The 21707-nt window shown below is 43.8% G+C and overlaps 1 protein-coding gene across 1 annotated transcript; it reads left to right on the plus strand.

The window, feature by feature from the left end:
• The first annotated feature begins 240 nt into the window (after positions 1-240).
• LOC149521995 (uncharacterized) lies at positions 241-21453 on the plus strand. The gene is made up of 6 exons (XM_089771974.1): positions 241-374; positions 1456-1658; positions 1752-1886; positions 2932-3051; positions 20039-20129; positions 20739-21453. The coding sequence occupies exons 2-5, from the start codon at positions 1462-1464 to the stop codon at positions 20124-20126; spliced, it is 540 nt and encodes a 179-aa protein (XP_089628100.1). The 5' UTR covers positions 241-374; positions 1456-1461; the 3' UTR covers positions 20127-20129; positions 20739-21453.
• The last annotated feature ends 254 nt before the right edge of the window (positions 21454-21707 follow it).

The following is a 21707-nucleotide window of genomic DNA, read 5'->3' on the forward strand; positions in this document are numbered from 1 at the left end:
TTTAATGGTTCAAAGACTGTCAGGCAAAATGGTCGGCCCTCACGCATGTTCACTTCATCAAATCTGGCCCTCCTTGAAAAAAGTTTGGGCACCCCTGGCCCAGGGGAACCGCCACGCGCAGCGCGCCACGGGCAGCGGGACACGTGCTCAGGCGCGGTGCCGAGAGGCAGGGCACTTCAGTTGCCGCTCCCCACGACTCCGCCCGCGGCGCGAGGAGCCGCAACCCCTCCCCGCCGCTAGGGGACGGGCGCGACGCGGCCCGCGCCTCCCCATGCGTCATCAGCCTGCGCCAGCGGTCGCGAGTCACGTGCCCCGTGTTTATCTCGGCTCGGCGGGTCGCGCGCACCTGCTGTGGCTGCTGCTGCCGCTGGGAAGTAAGTGAGCGAGCGAGCGAGCGGGCGGGCGGGCGGGCGGGCGGGTGGGGAGGGGACTCCGGGCCTGGGGCGCCCCCTACCTGAGCGGGACCGGCCCCGTCCCGCAGGCACTGCCCGGGCTGAGCCGCGCCTCCGAGCTCCGGGCCCAGCCCCCGCCCCCCGGAGAGGAGAGCGGCCCCATGGGGCAGAGGCGGGGCAGGCCCCGGGGCACAGCGGTTAAACGCGGTAGCCGTTACTGTTCCCTTCCGGGGGGGGGGGGGGCGGCTGCACAAGAGACCATCGGGCGCTGCCCTTAGGCGTGTGTGGACGCCCCTGACCTCGGGGCGTGTAGCGCGGCCGGTCCCAGGTACGTTGGTGCTCCTGAGAGGTCTGGGGGGTAGAGGTCACGTCTATGGGTCAGGCTTTAGGAGAACCTCTTGGAGCCTGAGCTGTGTGTGAGATGATTTAGAGCATAAGAACGGCCGTACTGGGTCACATCAAAGGGCCATCTAGCCCAGTGTCCTGTCTCTCCACAGTGGCCTGCACCAGCCTCCCAGAGGGAGGGATCACAACAGGTAATCCTCATGTGATCCCTCTCCTGTCACCTACCTCTAGAGAAACACAGGCCAGGGACACCATTCCTACCCATCCTGGCTAATAGCCATTGATGGACCTAAGCCCCATCAGTCTATCTTTTTTGAATCCTGTTAAGTTCTAGCCTTCAGTGCATCCTCTGGCAAGGAGTTCCACAGGTTGACTGTGCACTGAGTGAAGAAAAACTTCCTTTTGTTTCTTTTAAACCTGCTGCCTATTAATTTCATTTGGTGGCCCCTAGTTCTTTTATTGTGGGAATAAGTAAATAACTTTTTCTTATTCACTTTTTCCACACCACTCATGATTTTATAGACCTCTATCATATCCTCCTTAGTCTCCTCTTTTCTAAGATGAAAAGTCCAAGTCTTGGTATATGTGTTTCTGTATGTGTATATATAAATATGACAATGTCTGAAATAGCATTTGCAGTGATGACTTAGAACACTAACATTTGCATAATTGCTATGAACTTCAATTTTACTAACTATTATTTCTCTTTATTTGTAAGCTTACAATGTCATTACCAGCAAAGAGATGCGGTAGACCCCCTGTACTGTCCTGCTTGGAAAAGAAAAAGAGGAAGCAAAGTCTTGATAGAAGAAGAGGGAAAACAAGAATCTATGTGGGAAACCATATTGATCGATGGTTGACTCTTAAGGAAAAATTAGATTTTAGAAATGATGCAGAAGTTGCAGGATTTTTACTAGATTTGTAAGTAAAATATCACCACATTTTATTACAATTATATGAACCAAAGACAAATCTCAAAGTTAATTCAATACCAAATATGTTTTTGTAATATAGATATGACAGCTATGACCCACTGTCAAAAGCATCAGTCTGTTCCCTGCCTGAAGCTGTGAGAAGGATTACAGTGAAAGGGGAAAGAGAGTTGCCAAACTTGCCAGATGACACTTCTTTAATAGCAGCAGATGGAACGTTAGTGACATTCTCTATTTCTACACGAATGGTATACATAAAGTTTAATGTGTGCTTAAAAGATCACAGGAGAGTCTTTTAAAATTAAAGTTCTGAGAGTTCATGTACTGCAAAATCAGCCCATTTTAACAAAATTGGAAACCTTAGAGTATTCACTGATATTGTACAGGCAGTCCCCAGGTTACGTACAAGATAGGGACTATAGGTTTGTTCTTAAGTTGAATTTGTATGTAAGTCGGAACTGGCTCCAGATTCAGCAGCTGCTGAAACTGATCAGCTGCTGACTACAGGAAGCCCTAGACAGAGTTGCTCTGCCCCCGGCTTCCTGGAATCAGCTGCTGATCAGTTTTAACAGCGGCTGAATCTGGACTCCTGGGACAGAACAGCTGGGGCACTGCCGGGTAGGTCCCCGCAGGACCAACCCGGCAGCACCCCAGCTGCTCTACCCCAGGCGTCCCACAACAAAAGCCTGGTCTGATGGGGGGGCGGGGGAGGGACGCACTAGCTGCGCCCCCTCCCCCGCCCAGCAGACCAGGGAGACCTGCGCCTCCGCGGCTTTGCTCGGAGGTCCCACTGCCTCTGCGGCTTTGCTCCTGTCTCCCTGCTGTGCTGGGGGGGAGTCCCCCCCAGCACAGCAGGGAGACCCAAGCAAAGCCGCACAGGCGGCGGGACTCCGCTGCTCATGCGACTTTGCTCCTGTCTCCCTGCTGTGCTGGGGAGTCTCCCCCAGCACACCAGGGAGGCCCGGAGCAGCTTTTCTTGCCCCGGAGGACGCGGTGGCGGGACCGCTGCACTCTGGGCGGTCCCGCCGCCCGCGAGCTCCGGGGCGTAAAAAGCCCCGTTCGTAAGTGCAGATCCGACGTAAGTCGGGGACTGCCTGTACTGATATTTAGCCGTACTACGAAGTGCTGATTTTCATATTTTTTTATCTATAGTATTTAGAACTTTTAATGATATTTCAAAGCTAAATAGATTTCTTCAGGATACTTGATTAGAATAAAAGATGTTAGCGATATTGTTAATTATGCACATTTCTGTAATACAGGTATGACGATGATCAGTTGCCTAAAGAATCTACTTGTTCTGGACCTGAAGATGTGAGAATCATAACTGTTAAAGAAGAAAGGGATTTGTCCAATGACTTTTCAGCAGAGACAGATGACACGTTAGTGACGCTGTTATTTTAGCATGTTTTATATCTGATTACGTGACTTTGCATCAGTTTATTATCACTTTTAATTTTGCTTACTAGAAACCCATGCCATTCATGCTCTTATCTCATATTTAAAACAACTTGAACATTGTTGGAAGGTACAGATGGGGGGGGGAACCTGAAGTACATTGTTGGAAAGTTGAAAACCTCCAGGGTCGCACACAGTGAACCTGCATCTCTGTTTGCTGTCTTCCATAATTTTATGCAAAGCTCACTGATGTAACAAGAAAATACAGTGTTTCAGGTACTTTACTATGAAATGTCAGTGAATTTTGATGCTTGTAACAGAATGCAGCCTGCAAATTAATGTGATTATTATGTGTGCAGTTAACTTTCCGCAAAAGACAAATGTTTCATTGTTGCCAGTTTTGGAATGATATTACACAAAGTGACATGTTGACCTATCGAAAATAGTGCCGTGTTCCTCGAGGCAATCATACCATCCGTCGACTCTACTGGTTTCTTTTACTGCAATACCAACAGTAACTGAGGCATTCACAGTTGAGATCAAAGACGCCTCAAATAGGTATGCTTGTCCATTACTTTTTCTTTAGGTTTCAATTATCCACAACAGCGTCACTGAATGCTTTAATGTGGTCCATATTTTAGTTATCTAACTTTCTTTAAAAATGTATTTTTAATGTATGCAGGGGACTCTGAGAGCCTAGGACATTTCAATGGCATTGCATGGTGTGTCCAAACCCTTCGCTAATATGGTCAAGTATGTAAAGCATGAAGCATGTGTTTGCATGAATCTTATATTCCATTATTCTATTTTGTAACTTGGTTAACTTTTCCTACTTTGATTTTTGACAGATTAACAAGTTGAGTTTTCCTGAAAGTGACTTCTCTTGTGGTTCAGAAGAATGTTTGGGAAAATGGACCAAATAGCATATTTGATGAAGCAGATAAGATGCCTACATGAATTTATTTTGGCAACAGAACTTCAGTTGCCAAAGCAGCAAGGATCTGAGATTGATTTAGTGAGATTTTTCATGGGTAAGTGAAATTTTCTATGGAATACTTGTTTTATTGTCTTTTAGTATGTCAGAATTATTGCACAAATTTGTTGATCATCATTGGTTTACTTATATCCTAGTGTTAGTTAGGTATACAGTACTTCAGAATAATTTTCATCTATATGAAGATGAATATATTAATTAATATTGCTAAATCAGAATACTGGTTTATTTAGCAGTACTACAGTAGTTTCTCTTCCAAGCACACTAGTTAATTTTGTAGGTGCCTTTCAGAGATCCCAGGGGGTAGCTTTGCAATTCATAGGCCTTCTTAGAAACTTTTATTTTCTTTTTTGCTTTTGGAATCCCATCCATCTGATGTGAATTTAGCTTTTTTTGGAGTGGAAGGAAGATCCTGAGTAACTGGAGGGCAGAGGGACTATATTGGCGGAAGCCTGCTAAGTGAGTGAGTCTGTCAGCAGAAACATTGGTATTTAAAAATGCTTCTCTGACAAAGTAGCTCTTGGTCATTAAGGGTATTAGCTTCTGTTACTGGCAGATGAGAAAAGTTAAAGCTGTAGTAAGGAAAAAGAAATTCCAGTGTCTGAAAGGCTGTTTTGAGCAATAAAGTATTAAAAGTATTTAAAGTGAAGGGAAGTAGTTGAACACTTCTTTCTGGGTTGCCGGATAAAATAGTTCTTTTCTAACATGCATCCCAGGAATGGGCAATAATTTTTGAATGGGGGAGCAACTCTAAGAATTTGGTAAGTGGTTAAGGCTGCACTTTTCCATGATATTAGAAGAGGAAGTGTGAGATCTGGGATAGAAGTTGGATGCAGAAGGGGGCTCGGATAAGGGATTTGAGTGCAGAGTCTAGGAGGGGTGCAGGAGTGGATTCTGAAACTAGAAGCAGGGGTTCAGGTGGGGAGTGCAGGGGTTTGGGTTGTGATCTAGGGCAGGAGGGGATTGTGACCTGGGGCAGAAGTTTGGGAGGGAGGGTTTGTCAGGTGCAGGCTCTGGCCAGGAGGCACTTATCTCCATAGCTCTCAGCCAGTAGCCCAGCGGGTCCCTCAGGCAGGCTCCCTGCCTACCACACTCCCGCACACTGCTCAAAGCGGTCTGCTGCAAGGGTCATGTTCTTCTCTGAGTGCTGCGAGCCTGGAGTGGTGGGGAGGCCAGTGGGAGCTGTGAGAGTGTGCTGTAGGTGGGGGCAGGGTGTGAAGCCTCTCCGCCCCTCCACCCAGCTTGTAGTGCTCAGAAGCACAGGGTTCTCACAGCTGGCTGGTTTGAGTAGCATGCAGGGACTGAGGTTTGATGGGCCAGATGTGGCCTGTGGACTGTGTTTTGCCTGCCTTGGATTATACTCAGCCTTAGAATGTTGGAATTCCAGCCATGGGATCTGTATACATCCAGACCAAATACCTTTTTGTCTTCATGTTATACTTGTGATTTTTTTGCGGGGGAGGGGAGAGTTGAGCAGTATTGCAAATTAACAATCAGTTTGTTCCGTAAACCTGTTCTCACCAGTGTTACAATTTTTGGCTGTTGGTTTGGGCAAGATCAAATATGTGAGATAGTGGTGCTGCTCGTTGGCACTGCTCACAGAATAACATTCTAATACTAAGCTATGTTTCTTGGTCCAGTTATTTCTGTCCATGCTGAAGTGGTTCTGGCAATAACTCTGTAAATGGTTATTCTTAGACAATTTCCCTGACATTTGTGGATTTTTTGGGTGGGTGGGTGGGGAGGGAGGGAGGGAGGGAGCCACTCTGTATATAGAACCCTCTCCTTCTCCAAGTACATTGTCATTTTTGGAGGGCTGGGAAAATGCTGTCCAAATTGACTAGTTAAATGTGATCACCACCATTTTTAAACCAAGTTCAGATCTCGGTAAATGAGGCAGTAGCCTACTAAGCTGAAGACTTAGCTCCTAGCATTGTGAGGGGAGGGCATAGCAGCTTCCTTGAAGTTTAGATATTATAGCTTCATGAGGTTATCACCTTTAGAATCAAAACTCTGAGATGAATGAAGATAGTTCACATCTTAGGGATATATCTTGTACCTTACTCTGAAGCTGCAGAGGACTGTCTTTGCTTCTGTCTACACTGAGACTTCTCTGAAAACCTCCCATTCTTCTCTGGACAGTGTTAAATGATATGACTTAAAAATGTTCAAAACCAGTCTGGAATGATGTTGGGAGAATTTCTGAGAATCCTGAAAGTAAACAAGATACACTAGTGGACACTAGAGATGTTAGTGTGTAAGTCATTTACACGATTGACTGATGAGCTTATTGGTTTATCCTAATGACTGTCAGAGGCAGCAAGGTGGGAGGTGGGAGCTGGTGCCTGTGGGGAGCTGGCTTTTCAAGCTGGCCTCCGCAGAGCCACCTGTTCCCCCTCCTGCTGCTGGCTCTGATGCCCCCACCCTGCACTGTTGCCTCTGATAGAGAGGCAGCAGTGGGGGAGGCGGTACACGCAGGAAGCCAGCCCCTCCTCCCCCCGCATGTAAAACATTCAGAGGTTACACATTTACAAAAATAAATGTTTGCTAACATCCCTAATGGAAAACAGTATAGTTGAACCTCACTGAGGATAGGACAAGATTTTAGGGAACCTTTATGGCACGTGAGTTCCTCTTAGAACATCATGCATGCTGCCTCCCCCCAAGCACCTACTCTATCCTGCCCTGCTCTCCCCAAGCACCAGCTCCTGCTTGCTGCTCCCCCTCCAGTGCCTCTGTGGGAGATGGCTTCATAGGGCCAGCACACACAGAGAGCTGGCTCAAAAGCAAGCTGCTCACACGTATCGGTTCTTCCTGCCTCCTTTCCATGCTGCTGCCGCTGTATCAGAAGTAGCAGCGTGGGGGGACAGGCGGCTCTGCAGGAGCTGATCTACTGGGGAGCAGGCTTGAAAGCCTGCTTCCCCCCTGTACTGGCTCTTGCCTACCCCCCTCACCCTCCACACTGCTACATCTGTATCAGAGGTAGCAGCGGAGGGCTGGAGGGACCAGGCAGCTCAGCAGGATCTGGTGCTCGTGGGGAGCCTGCTCCTCATGGGCATTGGCTCCCACCTCTTCCCCATACTCCCCTTGCTGCTTCTGATATAGAGGCAGCAAGGGGGGAGCACATGTCATCATTTGGATTAACTGATAAGCCCAGGCTCCTGCTTGCTGCCTCCCCTCTGTCTCTGTGTAATCAGGCTTTTCGGTTAATCGTTTGAATGACTATAAGCTAATGCCCCTAATCAATAGCTTCACATAGTCCAAAAATAATTACAAACAAAAGATTCATATACAATTTCACTGAGAAGTACTTGTTTTAATATAACTTCAGTGAAAATGAAACAACATTTATTTAGGTTTCTAAAGGTCACAAAAACACCTTAATGATCAATGTCATATTACTTTTCAGGCTGGCCAACAGGAAGAATATTAAGTGCTTACATAATGGTGCTGAGACGGTTTTGATCCCTTCTGATTTTGCTGTGAAGCTGTTGTTTATTATGGAGAATTTATTGTAAGTTATAGTATAACATTCCATGTTAAATGTTGAACAACAAATTAAAATTAATTAATTAAAACTTCATTGTGGTATGTTAATTATGAATAAAGAGTGTGGAGTAGACTGTTTCATTATGGGAATTCATAATGAAAACTGTATGTCAGTCAGTCATAGCTCTTTGATAGGAAGGAGAAACAGCAAACTACACCAACACTAGTAGAATGACTTCTGATCAGCTTGAGACTGATGGCTTGCTCTCTACCTTATTTATACCTAATAGGTAGAGATAATGGACAAATGGCATTATAGAATCAGTAGTACAATCTGATCATGCTTTCTTTCCTGTAATTTTTCCCCCAAAGTTCTTTTCTTATGGAGCATATTCTGATTTTCTGCAGAGAGGTTATGAACTGGTAGTTGACTTTTGAATGCTAGTGATGACATTTATTTGAACAAACTATTTACAAATAGGCATTAGGCTGTAACGAACCAGTTCACATGCCATGTCCAAATACTTATTTTATTAAATTTCAGTGCTAATTATTTTGATATCTTATGTATTAGTTTTCATTTTATTAAAACCAAAATAGTGTTTTTTTAATCTTTGAATTACTTATGTTTCAGTTGCAAAACCACATCAGCATGGAACATCACAATAATTATTAAAGCTCAATAGAGTAGTAGTGATTCTGAATATAATTGCGAATGCGTTTGTGTAGTTATTAAATATGAATAATCTTGGAAAGTTTTCATATGTCAATAGTGAGCAAAGTATGTGTGTATCTTAATATGTTATTTCAAAATGGCTTGGATGAAAGCTGTGAGCATAGCTGGCCAATGAGCTATCGTATCTAACACTGTCCTGGGGATTTAAGTGTTGATCCTGCATCCCTCAAGTCAATTGGAGCTTTCCCAGTGACTTGCATGGGACCAGGACCAAGCCTTTAGAGAGACACTCTTCCAACTAGACCACTACACAAAAAAAGGAGTTTTTAAAAGGCAGTTTAGTTCAGTTGTTGTTACAAAGTAAATGCTACCCCTTTTTCTTTAACTCTTCTTTTGCTGACTTTGAAATACAGTAATGTTGTAAAAGTCTTATTGACATGGCCACCTTTCTGTTGAAATAAAACAGAAAGGGGCAGTATTTGTTGCAGATTTCCTATTGAGAAGGCAAGCTTTAGAACTTTATATAATATCTTTTTCCCTATTCTTTAAAAAAATTTGTCCCTGGTTGTTCGGAAGTTCAGTAATGCAAATGCAACTGCTGAATTAGTCTTGCTTAGAAAAAGGCTTCATAACTGGTGATAGTCACTTCAAGGATTAAAATGCTTAAAAATGGTTTTTAGTATGCAACATAACTTTGTAATTGGAATCACTGATCGCTCTGAGGGTTGAATCCTTTGTCTTTCACACCCTGAAGCAAAACGTACAAGGTCAGCCTGAGTGCTCACAACTACAAAAGATATTTTTTTAAAGAAACTCTCTGTTCTCATCTGATGGCTGAACTACCAACCTCCACTTTCTATGCTTCAGACCCCTTGGCCATTAGACCACTTGACCATTTTCTTTGAAAACTCTTGGCAATCAGGTGAGGTCCCATATGATTGGAAAAAGTGAATAGAAAGTTCCCTAGATCGTTGGGCTCAATGAGTAGTGATCAACAGGTTGATGTCTAGTTGACAGCTGATATCAAGCAGACTGCCCCAGGAATCAGTCCTGGGGTCTGTTTTGTTTAACATCTTCATTAATAATCTGGATGATGGGTTGGCTTGCACCCTCAGCAAGTTTGTAGATGACAATAATTTGGCGGGAGAGGTTGGTAGGAATGGGGTCCAGAGTGACCTAATCAGTTTGGAGGATTGGGCCAAAAGAAATCTGATGAGGTTCAACAAGGACAAGTGCAGAGTCCTACACTTAGGACAGAAGAATCCCATGCACTGTTACAAGATGGGTACAGACTTGATAGGCAGCAGTTGTGCTGAAAAAGACCTGGGGATTACAGTAGATGAGTAGTTGGATATAAGTCAACAGTGCGACTTTGTAGCCAAGAAGGCTAATGGCATATTGGGCTGCATTAGTAGAAACATTGTCAGCAGATCAAGGAAATTGATTATTCCTCTCTATTTGACATGGGTGAGGCCACATCTGGAGTATTATGTCCAATGTTGAAAAGAAAGGATGTGGACAAATTAGAGTCCAGTGGAGGGCAATGATAATTATTAGGGGGCTGGAGCACATGACTTAAGAGGAGTGGCTGAGGAAACTGGGCTTATTTAGTCTTCAGAAGAGAAGAAGGAGGGGGATTTGATAGCAGCCTTCAACTACCTGAAAGGGGTGGGGGGGCAGGTTCCAAAAAGGATTGAGTCAGGCTACTCTCAGTAGTGGCAGATGAAAGAACAAGAAGCAATAGTGTCAAGTTGCACTGGGGAAATCTAGGTTGGATATTTGGAAAAACTATTTCTCTGGAGGGTGGTGAAGCACTGGAACGGTTTGCATAGGGAGGTGGTGGAATCTGCATCTGTAAGAGATTTTTAAGGTGAGACTTGAGAGAGCCCTGGCAGCAATGATTTATTTGGATTTGATCCTGCTTTGAGCAGGGAGTTGGATCACCTTCTGGGTCTCTTCTGACCCTAACCTTCTATGATTAGAAATACATATTGAAATAGACTGAAAAAACACATATACAATACATCTTCAGTGTTTAGCAAAATACTCCTATGATGGCTGTTCGGCTGATGGGTAGTATCTGAATACAGTATCGTCCATACACTTTACCTTACTTTACTGGTGAGTTTTTCTTAAATTTCTATTGTGGACTATGTACTTGGAGTTGCAGGGAATCATGAAAGAAAGAATAGGGCCTGCTTCATATCTTCTTTTGGACTACTACCACAAGGTACTATGGTAATATATAGAAGCTGATATAGATGCATATTTTTAAGTGGCAGGTTTTGGAGGGTAGAATAGTGGACAGAGATTTTGCCCAGTGCATAAAGTAGAAGAGTAAACTAAAGTACATGTTTAAGAATGGGAGAGAGTGGGGGGAACCTTGTGGCAATACAAGTTAGTTTCTGCTGTTGTGCTACCAGTGTATTAAATAGAAAAGATGCACGGGCAAATGGCCATTTGAGCCAAAATGTAACCAGCCTTCCAGCAATGTTAAATGTAGATACATAGCTATAGAAAGCTTGTGAAAGCATGGAGTGTTAGCCACTTCTTAGGTATTAGCTTACAGTTGAATTACAAACCTAAGAAGTGGATGAAACTGTCATGTAAGAAGGTAGTAGACAGAGGAGAGGAGAGGAGTACAGGGATGCTTTTTCAGGGGCAGGGAGGGTAATGGTTGGTGGTGGGAACCGTGGAGAGTTGGCATAGTAGCATGTTTTGGATGGGGAGGGCTATGATGGGTGATATGAGAGGAGAAGTTGTTGTGTGGGAGGTTTCAGTTGTGGATAGTGGGGTTTCAGTTTTGGGTGTGGGAATGAAGTAGAAGAAGAACTGCAATCCGAAAGGTTTTTATGGCTTGTCTTGAGCCACAGCTATTCTCTTATTCCACTTTCCCTTTTTCAATATGTAGGCAGCGGACACAGCACTCCCACCCTTTTCACCCCCAATCAAACTCCACTTCTTTCTCACTGACGTGACGCCCAGCATCCAAATTTACCTGGGTTGTTGAGAAATAGACTGGGCAGCTTCTAGGAGTGGAAGTAGCTGATAGATCTAAGCAGTTCTAATTTCATTTATTTTCAAATGTTATTTACCTTATATCGAATAAAGGTGGTAACTTTGGTATGAAATTTAAAAACTGATCTGTGAGAGGTATGTTATAAAAATGTTTGCGAGAGAATTTTGGAGTTTATGGTTATGCTGGTTCTTTAGCTACAAGGGTGTTTATACTGAATTTCGTTTTCTACCAAAGTTACTTTAAATCTTTGACCAAAAAGTATTATGGAAAAATCACTTGTTCTCTGAACTTGGAAACTATACATGGAAACTAAATCAATCATTAAGTTGCCAAATGGAGAAGTTTCAGTTTTGCTTTATGTGCAATAATCAATAAAACGATGGGATCCAATTTTTTATTTTTGAAGGCTGGAATGGTTTTAAAACATAGGCTAGAAGATATGCAGCATATGCTCTTGCTCTACTGTATTCTTTTCTCTATGCCCTTTCCACCAGTACTGTGACAAAGTAACAGCATAGGAATGGTTGTCTTTTATTTTTTCAACAAAAAATGGATGTCTGCATTGTGCAAGTATAAAAACATACTGGATTTAGATACAGTAATTACTTGTTTAACACGTGCCCTCTTAACACGATTTTGTAATAGCATAATTTTTTGGGGGAACGTTTTTCGAATAACATGACCGTTCCTGAAATAACACAAAAATAATCAAGTGGCGGATTATTTCGTGTGACGATATAAGTTGGTGAAAACAGTGGTAATATGCATGAGCGGATGAATACACGTCGTCACAGTGCTCCTCCGCTCACTCACATGTTTATCTTTGTGTTTTTAACAAACCACAGAGACTTGTGTTGCTAGATATCTAATGTTGACGTTGATGACTGAGCACCAACAACAAATTGACTTTGCCACCATCACCTGAAACACAACCCCCACCTTTTCCATTATTTTAATGGGAAAATTGACCCCACATAGCATGTTTTCGCTTAGCACTAACATTTTCAGAAACGCATTTATAGTGTTAAATGAGGAATTACTGTACTTTTGTGCATATGCACAACATACTGCACAAGTATATGTAATAAGCGTTTTATGAATTTTCAGAAAAAATTCAGGGATTTAAATTTCTCAGGCATTTAGGGAAAGCACGGGCTCCACTGAGTAGGGGTATGTTTGCAGTTGATACTTATTTTGTTTCTAAGTATATTTGGTGCATTGATTAATGCATGTTTATATCCCTGTGAAAACTGTCTCAGCTCACAGAGCATGGGATAGCAGTCTCTGCTAAATACCTCTTTCTGTATTTATATGGATATGGAAATATTAATTATATAGTTAAGGTTGAGTTCTCTTTACATTATTCCATCATCTAACCAAGAACAGAGGCAAACTGCATGCAGGATATTGTGCTAGGACAAAACTCTTTCTAGATTGTTTATGGAGAAACTGGACAAGGCATTTTTGAGGTGTTCTTACTACTTGAAATTTCTGAGTTTTCTCCCGTATAGATCAAAGAATATCAGAAGAAATTGCTAAAAGGGAGGAGGACTTTTGACTAATTTTTGGGTGGATGGAAAAGCTAACTATTTTGGAGCTAGATGGTGGATTGCCTCTTACACAGCTGTGTATTGTGGTTGGCAGGATAAGTTACTACTTCCCCATTGTACCTCCTGCAGAAGTAGGATAGAATTACAGTTCCATGGAAGTGGGTGTGCAGGTCCTACTGCTCAGAGCCTTCTACCTAGGATAAACTTTCCCCCACAAAGAAGGGGGAGGAGTTGGGGAGATCATGGCTTTGCTCTCATCCATGCTAGCTAGCTTTTCTGTCTAATCTTAATGGGAGAGGAAGGGAAAGAGGCATGTGCCACACTGCTGAATGGGATGTGTCAGATTTCAGTCCCTCTTAATACCTCTAGAGAGATCCATGAGAAGGCATAGCACTGTAAAGCAAACACAAGGCTGTGGCTAAATGCCACATATGAGCCCTTATTTAAAGGTGGGAGAGTCCAGTGTGATTTAGGCGGAGTTCTTACCTGCTACATATGAATCTTATGCAAGCTACAAAATATGTGGATAGATCCAACGTATGTATTGTATTGTCTATGCTGGGTGTATGCACGTGTTCTAAAAGTATGCATAACACTGCATGTAACTTTATGCCTGAACATCAGACAGCTGCAATGCTAATAGTAGGAAATATACATCCATAAAAATAAGCTTTGATGACACAGGCTGAATATGTGATGCTAAATGGTTCTTAATTAACTTACTAAAATATTAATATCCACAGTTTATGGAGAAAGAGTTACAAATCTTGCCTATTGAATTCCATAGGACACCTTATACATGGGCATAACTAATTCCAAATGAAAAAGTTGGATCATTATCCTGCCACATCCTGAAGCTTTTGATATTGAAGTGACACTTTCATAGTTCATGACAAGTGTGGCTATATTCAGCTTTAATTTCGTACATATTTAGCTGAACTAAATACTTGTTTGTGAATTATGAAATACTGCTTAGTTCAAAATAGCTGCAACAACATGTAAGCTTATCAGAATTGGGACTACTTTCATGTGTGTGTAGAAAGCACTTAGTGTGTAGTGCTGTAATCTATATGTACTATAGTTAATCTTTCAGGCTATTTATACAGTAGTCTGTAGTTGAAAATACACTGGATTTAACATGTTCACAGGAAGTTCTGTGTGCTGGTCTTATAAGACTTAAAATAAGTACAAGTAGTGACCTATCAAAGCATTCAGAGTATGAAATAGTGATGATCTGGTGTATCACAGTCACCATGTGAGGATTATGGTCTTTTATTTAAAATACATCTATAAAAAGCACAAGCTTGAGTCTTAATAAAAACCCTAGGTTTTAAAACAGGTTAGATTTAAGATATCCATACTTGGAAGACTTCTTAAAATCCTTAGTTACTTTCAAGATTGAGTAGGACCAATCCCCTGAGCTGTAAGAGTCCTAGGATTTGTCAAACTGAGATATAAACATAAAACTTGCATATACGGATGGAAACTCTCTTAACTGGGACTTTCTAGTCTGGCAACGGATCACAAATGTTGCAGAACCAGAGTCCCAGTGGAGAGCTAGTGCCTGGAGGCCAGGCAGGCTGGCAGAGCAGCAGGAGCCCGAAGCACAGGAATGGGGCTTTCCGGCAGGGCAGTGAGAACCCTATTTATGGTAGTGGGGCTACCCCGTAGGGCAGCAGGAGCCTGGCATTCAGAGGCAGCAGGGCGGCCCAGTGTGGCAGCAGGATTTAGGGGTTCCCGGCAGCAGGATTTAGGCAGTGGGGTGCCGGGCGCTGCAGCTGGAGTCCGGTGCACAGAGGCAGAAGGCCTGCCAGGCACTGCAGCTGGAGCCTGGCACATGTGGAGGCAGTAGGGCTGCCTGGCTGGGCAGCACAGCCAATGAGAAGGGGGAGCTGGCTGGGAGGCCATTGGTAGGGCTACGGCTGGTTGCAGGGGGGCCAGAAATGACTTCCTCTGGTCCGTTAAAATCCATCATCTGGGACTGGTCAGATCCCCAGGGTGCTGACCAGGGAGGTCCAATCGGTACCACAAATGGTGGGGGTCTAGAGTGCTAGTCCTGGAGGATAGAGTGAAGGTGGTTTGGATCATGCCAGATGTATATTTCCAGGTTTTCAAACTTCTTAAAATTTAACCTTAACTTGTAGTTTCTTGGCATTACATTTTTTTTTTTAAATTCAACAGTGCTCTCCACACTGTTTTCCTTTCAGTTTTCTGTTATATTTTTTAACCTTAACTCCAGTTTAGGATTTTTTTTTGTCTTGGTATATGATATAGACTCTTGGATGTTTTGTTTCAGTGGAAATAAGCATTCAGAAAATTCTAAGGTACACTCTTCTGTTCTTAAGATTTGCTACTATATATGTGAACAATATTTTTATAAGCTTCTACTACATGTAATGTATGCTTTGTATTACCTCGTAGTTATTGTAGTCTAATATAGTTAACTCCAAATCTTGGAAGGAGCTGCAGCCTAGAGTACTCTTTTTTTGTATTGTTGTAGTCTTTTAGATAAATACGTGCTCTAGCTTTCAGTGACCAATTAGAAATAGTAGAAACTGCTATTTAGGATCTGATTTAAAAAAAACAAACTTCAGGAAATAAAAAATCCTGCCTTTTTTCTGAGTATTATGAGCAAAAGATGCAATGGTGATCGCCTCTATTAACCAGGTTATCTAGGGCATTCCTCAGTGATATATCATAGCTAACTTTTTTTTTATAATTCCTTTTTCTCTGTCTCTTAAAATCCTTTGGCAGTTACTAATACCCCATAGGCCCTTCTGCGCCATGAATTGCACAGGATCTCTCTGATATCAGTTATGTTAATGAGCAGTTTATGTTAATGTCTTTAATAAACTAGGAAATGGGGGGAGGAGAGGAAAAGAAGTTTAAGATGTTAATGAAAATTTTTGTGCTAAATTACCCTTTCTCCTTGTTGCTTCTCCCTTCCTCCCCACCCCTCCTCCTCCTCCCCCAAAGAAAAGACCTGGTTAGTGGTGCAATTTGGTAATGTTCTAGAGCAGGGGTTGGCAACCTTTTATGTGGTGTGCCAAGATTTAACCATCCTGCCCTGGGCTGTGCTGCTCTCCCTGTCAGGGAGGGATTCTCTCCACTGCGCACCCTGCTTGTTCTCCTGCCCACGGCTCCACGCCCTCTTTTCCTGTGATGCTTTCACAGTTTCCCTTTTTTTTACATTAAGTGATTAATATTAAACATGAAATAAGTAAAAATAAAAAGAGAAACCCCAAATAAACACCCTATATCCCTTTGTCAATAATAAAGCAACTAAAATAATGAACATTATCATTAAAATAAAAATTTAAAAATAATTATAAGTATTCCTATAAAATACAAAAAATATTTCTTACTTAAAATCTTTTAAAAGCTCAAAAAAGGCCACCAGCTGGGGGTTTAAAAACAAAGTCCCTCCCCCCACACACTATAAACAATAAAGCTCAACTATTAAACTCCAGTTCAAAATAGATAACATCCCCCTTACAGGGTGATGCTTACTACTTTCGGTCAGTGGGCTGCTCCAGCTCTGTGGGGCCTGCTGTATCACAGGAAGGGATGCTCCAGTCTGGCAGGATGAGCCCTCACCCTGGCAGGGGCTGCGGCGGCCACTGCCACCCAACATCTGGGCTCTGGCTCTGGCCCTAGCTGGGGCCCGACACACGGCCTCCATATGCGTGGGAGAGGGAGGGGGCTGAGCTCCTACTGCGTGCCACTCTAAATCGGCTTGCATGCTATGGATTGCTGATCCTTGTTATAGAGCAGTGGTCCCCAACCTTTCATGGCTGTCGGGCATCCGGGGGCGGGGTCACTCATGTGCCGGGCTTCCGGGGGTGGGGCCACGCATGCGCCGTGTGCCCGCGGGTGGGGCCGCCCAGGGCCAGCACCACCCATGTGCTGCGCGCCCGGGGCCGGTACCGCGCATGTGTTGTGCGCCCGGGGCAGGGGCTACCCACGTGCCCTGAGTCCAGGGCCGGCACCACGGATGTGCCACGCACTGGGGGTGGGGCCAGCCTAGATGTTTTGGCAGGCGTCATGGCGCCCGCGGGCACTGCATTGGGGACCACTGTTATAGAGCATGTCTACACTACATGGAAGATTGATGCTGCTGTGGTCAATCTTCCAGGGCTCAATTTAGTGAGTGTAGTATAGATCCGCTCGATCAAACTCAAAGGGTATCACTGCTATTTTTCCTGCTCCTCACGAGGAGTGAGGGAGGCCAGCGGGAGTATTTGCTTCCATCAGCTTCCTGTTGTGTGGACAGCACAGAAATGTAATGGAAGTTACTTTGACCCCAGCTATGTAATCTAAATAGCTGGAAATGTGTATCTTATTTCCACCTTCCCATGTAGTGTAGACCAGGCCTTAGGATTTCAGTCAACTATTATTTCAGCTTTCCAGGTGGTCTTTTAAGTTTGGAATGTCAATTAGACTTGTATTATTTAAAGAGGTGGATGACTTCTAAAATGCAACCCCCCACTTAGAAACGATATATTTTGTTCTAAAATATCATTCTTTCATTGTAAAAACATCAAAAAGAGGGTTACACCAGTGTTAACATCCCAGAAGTTAGGAAACTCAAACAACCTCATCCAGAATGATGATTATAGATGAATGCACTCCTATTGCATAGTTCAACAACTCTCTCTTGTCAGAAGGGAACAGAAATTGACTAAAATCATGCTTTCTGAATGCAGGAATCATTACCAGCTTCAGACTTATGCTGGCTCTCAAACATGGAGCTAGTGGTGATAAGTGGTAATTGGTGTAGCATGCATCTGTGATTGTAGTGCAGGGGTGGCCAACCATTTAGAGACCAAGAGCAAAAATAGCTGTGGATAGTAGTGCAAAGATCCAGGTATTATATATTTATTTGTATATATCTATAAGGCACATATTACATATTTATTTTTATATATCTGTAATCCTAAGGCACTCCCAGCCTCCCTGCTCTAACCTAATGCCCTCCCCTTCCCCCAGAGCCAGGCACCCACAGCCCCTTCCCTCCCCCGCTCTAACCCAATCTCCCTCCCCTCCCCCAGACAGCCCCAGCCCCTTCGCTCTAATCCAGTGTCCTCCCCTCCCCCAGAGCCAGGCAGCCCCAGATTCTTTTTTTTTTCTTTTATTAACATCGTGGGTCTCACCGGAGCCGCCGCCACTGCCATGCGCTTTTTCCTCCAGGCACGGGGGTGCATGCGCAGGGCGACCGTAAACTGTCCAGGCGCATGGCCCCGAAAGACAGTCAAATGTTCACTTGAAGGCAGGTGCTACCGCCCCCTTCCCAAATCCCAGACATTTTGTGTTTTTAAAAAAGCCGACCAGATGGCAATTTAAAGTAGGAAAAAATGGATGTGTGGTAACCCTAAAAGAACCACATTTCTATGAGAAAAGAGCCACATGCGGCTCAAGAGCCGCAGGTTGGCCAACACTGTTGTAGTCAGTGTTTCCTTTGAACTGTGGGGCAGCACAGCTTCACAGGTGATTAATCAACCTCTGCCAGTCAGTGGGCTGTGTGCATGGAGCCCAGAACTTCTGATTGGGTGGGGCTGATTAATCACCTGTGAAGCTGTCCTGCCATACAGCTTAAAAGGAATGCTGATCCTAAAACATTCTGGATTTTGTTTATATTGCTGCTTATAACTCTGGATCAAGAGAAGTTACTGAAGCTCTTGGTCTGGCATAATAATCTGCCTTATAAGGGGCATTGTGCAGTCCAGGTATTGCTGAGGGCTGGCTGCTCCAGTCTTGCCTTTTCCTCCTGAGGCCCTGCCCCTTCCAGGAGCGCAGAACTGCCTCCCACACCTAGCAGCTTGGCAATTCTGTTGGTCCTCTTGTGGGCACTCTACCCAACACAGAGCCAACCATATTTCATGATGATCTGGTCAGCCAGGATGATGCCCTGTTGGTCCCTGAATCTAGCTTGGGGACTGATGGGAGCCAGTTTTATGCTCCCACTAAGGAGCATGAAGTGACTCTTAATTAAACCATTCCTGGAGCAGGGTGCAGATTAGGGACAACAGCAAATTCTCAGTCCCTACGTAGAAGAGCTGTTTGATTCCTTTCACCTCCTGGAACAGCCCAGTGCTGAATCTGCAGAAAATCTGTTGGAGACAGAAGTCATCCCAGAGCCTGGTAAGTGTATGATCGAAATGTTCATATTATTAATGCAATAAAGGGAGGGATTTCTGCTGTAAGAAACAATGCAAAAATGATAAGCCCTGGCTAGTAGTATGTGGCCACTAGAGGCAGACTGTGTCATTGTGCGTTGGTGCAGTTCAAAATGGTGACTTGGAATTTCAGATATTCATAAACAGCTGTAAAGGTTATTTTAACTGTTAAGTCACAGATGTTTGGTTGGGACATGCATGTTTTCCTTTCAGTAATAAATTTGCCACACTGTAATCACTTCTCCTGGGCCTGTGAAACCGCCTATGAACAGTGTGTATGTATCTGAGAAACAGTATTCTATTTCCAGATCTCATCCATTTCAGTTAAAGGTAATCAATGCAGTCTGCTGGTCACAAACTCATTTCTCTAAGGTATCTAGTGGGACGTCAGTTTTTCCCCAGAATTATGACAGGTGCAGGAAGGAGAAAACCTGTCTATTTCATGATGTTTGCATGCATCAACCACAGAATAAACCACATGTGAGATAATACAGTATCCTGTTAATTCCCTCATGGTTTATGATCCAATCTTGGTGGCTGATAGCAGCAAACTTTCCTGAAGCAGGAACTGCAAATAGAAAGTTACACTACAGGGAAATTTGTATTGTCTAAGCTCCGCTTCACTCCCATATAGCTAACTAGTTCACTCTACTAACAATTACGCTGTTCAAGGTATACTGGAGGTTTCCCTCCAGCAGCTTGGAATAACATATCCCTCTACCACCATGGCATCACAAGAACAACTGTATGTTTTACCGTATGGTAGGCCTGAAATGACAGAAAAAACTTTTTGCAGCAAGGGCACTATATACACCTGCCACCCAACTTTCCCACCCATGAAAATTATAAACTTTTTATTAAATATAATTTAAAACTTTTCATGGTTTCTGCACTTCTGTGACTCTGCAATTTACAAAGCTGTATCCAGAGACAGTCTTGAGGATTGTAGCATTCCCTTCGCATTATGCATTGGTTCGCTTTCATTTTATCCTGTAAGAACAAAGATTAATTCTGTGCTAGACTAAGCTAGTTTAGACAGTAACCCTCTGTTTCATGTCTTAATTTAGGGCACTCACCTGTAACACCTGCTCTTCTTCAGGAACTCGATCGGTGACTGAGCTTCATGGACCATTCCAAAAGGAAGCATTTATTTGATGACATTTTTGTTAATTATCACTATTATTAGTGATCAGCCATACTGTCACTGGTACATTCTCCTGCACATCCACCAACGTAATATATGCCATCATGTGCCAACAATGCCCCACTGCTATATACATCGGCCAAACAGGACAGTCCCTACGTAAAAGAATCAATGGACACAAATCTGATATTAGGAATGGCAACATACAAAAACCTGTAGGGGAACACTTCAATCTGCCTGGACACACAATTGCAGATCTAAAAGTAGCCATCCTGCAGCAAAAAAACTTCAGGACCAGACTTCAAAGAGAAACTGCTGAGCTACAGTTCATCTTTAAGTTTGACACAATCAACTCTGGATTAAACAAAGACTGTGAATGGCTCGCTAACTACAAAAGCAGCTTCTATTCTCTTGGAATTCACACCTCCAGATCAGCTGCTAGAAGTGGGCCTCATCCTCCTTGATTGGATCCACCTGGTCATCTCCAGCCTGATCCTGGCCTGCATATTTATTCCTGCCTCTGGAAATTTCCACTACATGCATCTGACGAAGTGGGTCTTTGCCCACGAAAGCTTATGCTCCTACACTTCAGTTAGTCTATAAGGTGCCACAGGACTCCTCGTCATTTTTGTTAATGTTCTTGAGAGAGAATACCAGCAAACCCAGTACCCGAAGAAGAGTGACAAAAGGCTGGAACAGTAGTATGTTAACAGGCTGAAGGACAGGTTGAGATTTGCTGTACATATGGAGGACTGGTTTCAGCAGGGGAGCAGACACAGTTCCTGGCATAGGAATGGCAGCTAAGAGGAGAGGAGAAGCAAGCTCAACAGAGAACTGATTCAGCAACTGCTGTACATAATGGCTGCAAGAGTACCATCTCCTGTTGCCTCCCCAACATCACGGCATGATGACCCTGCAACATGCCCTCAATCCAGCAGTAACTTTGATAATTCCATGTCAGAGTGGCCTGTGCATCCAGAACTTCTGATTGGCAGGGCAAGGCAACTAAACCCTGTGTAGTCTTCTGTCTTCAAACACCCTACACCTCCCCTCCCCCTCCAGGGTATCTCCATCTCCACTGCTGTCAACCCCTTTCTCTTGGAAATCCCATCACCACCACCACTAAGTCAGGGGAGAATGTGTAAAGAGGGACAGAAGAACATTTGGCGAGAGGATGTGTAGTGGTAGGGGGATTGTGTCGTGCATTAACTATTTCATGCCCTTGTGTTTGTGTGGTTTTGTAATAGCAGCTGGCCTGCCCAGCTTTGAGAGTGTTTCACTCTTTTATAATATGTTGACAAATAAAGTTTAGTGATGTCATTGCATCGCATCACAGAATTATGCTTTGAGAGGCGCAATTAATACGCTTATACAGGTCGAATCTCTGTAAACCTGCAGGCCTCATTGCCCTGTTATCCAGCAACATCCATGGTCTGGGAGGACCATGGATATTCCAGAACCAGAGAGTCCCAGTGGAGCACTGCTGCCTAGGAGCCCTGTGGTCTGGCAGGGCTGTGGGCTGTTGGAAGCAAGGTGCTAGCAGGACCAGGAGCCCAGCTCCCTGCAGCTGAGTTGCTGGGTGTACCCCAGAG

This window comes from Pelodiscus sinensis, chromosome 20, assembly GCF_052426305.1.
Source record: "Pelodiscus sinensis isolate ZL-2025 chromosome 20, ASM5242630v1, whole genome shotgun sequence".
Lineage (NCBI taxonomy): Eukaryota > Metazoa > Chordata > Testudines > Trionychidae > Pelodiscus > Pelodiscus sinensis.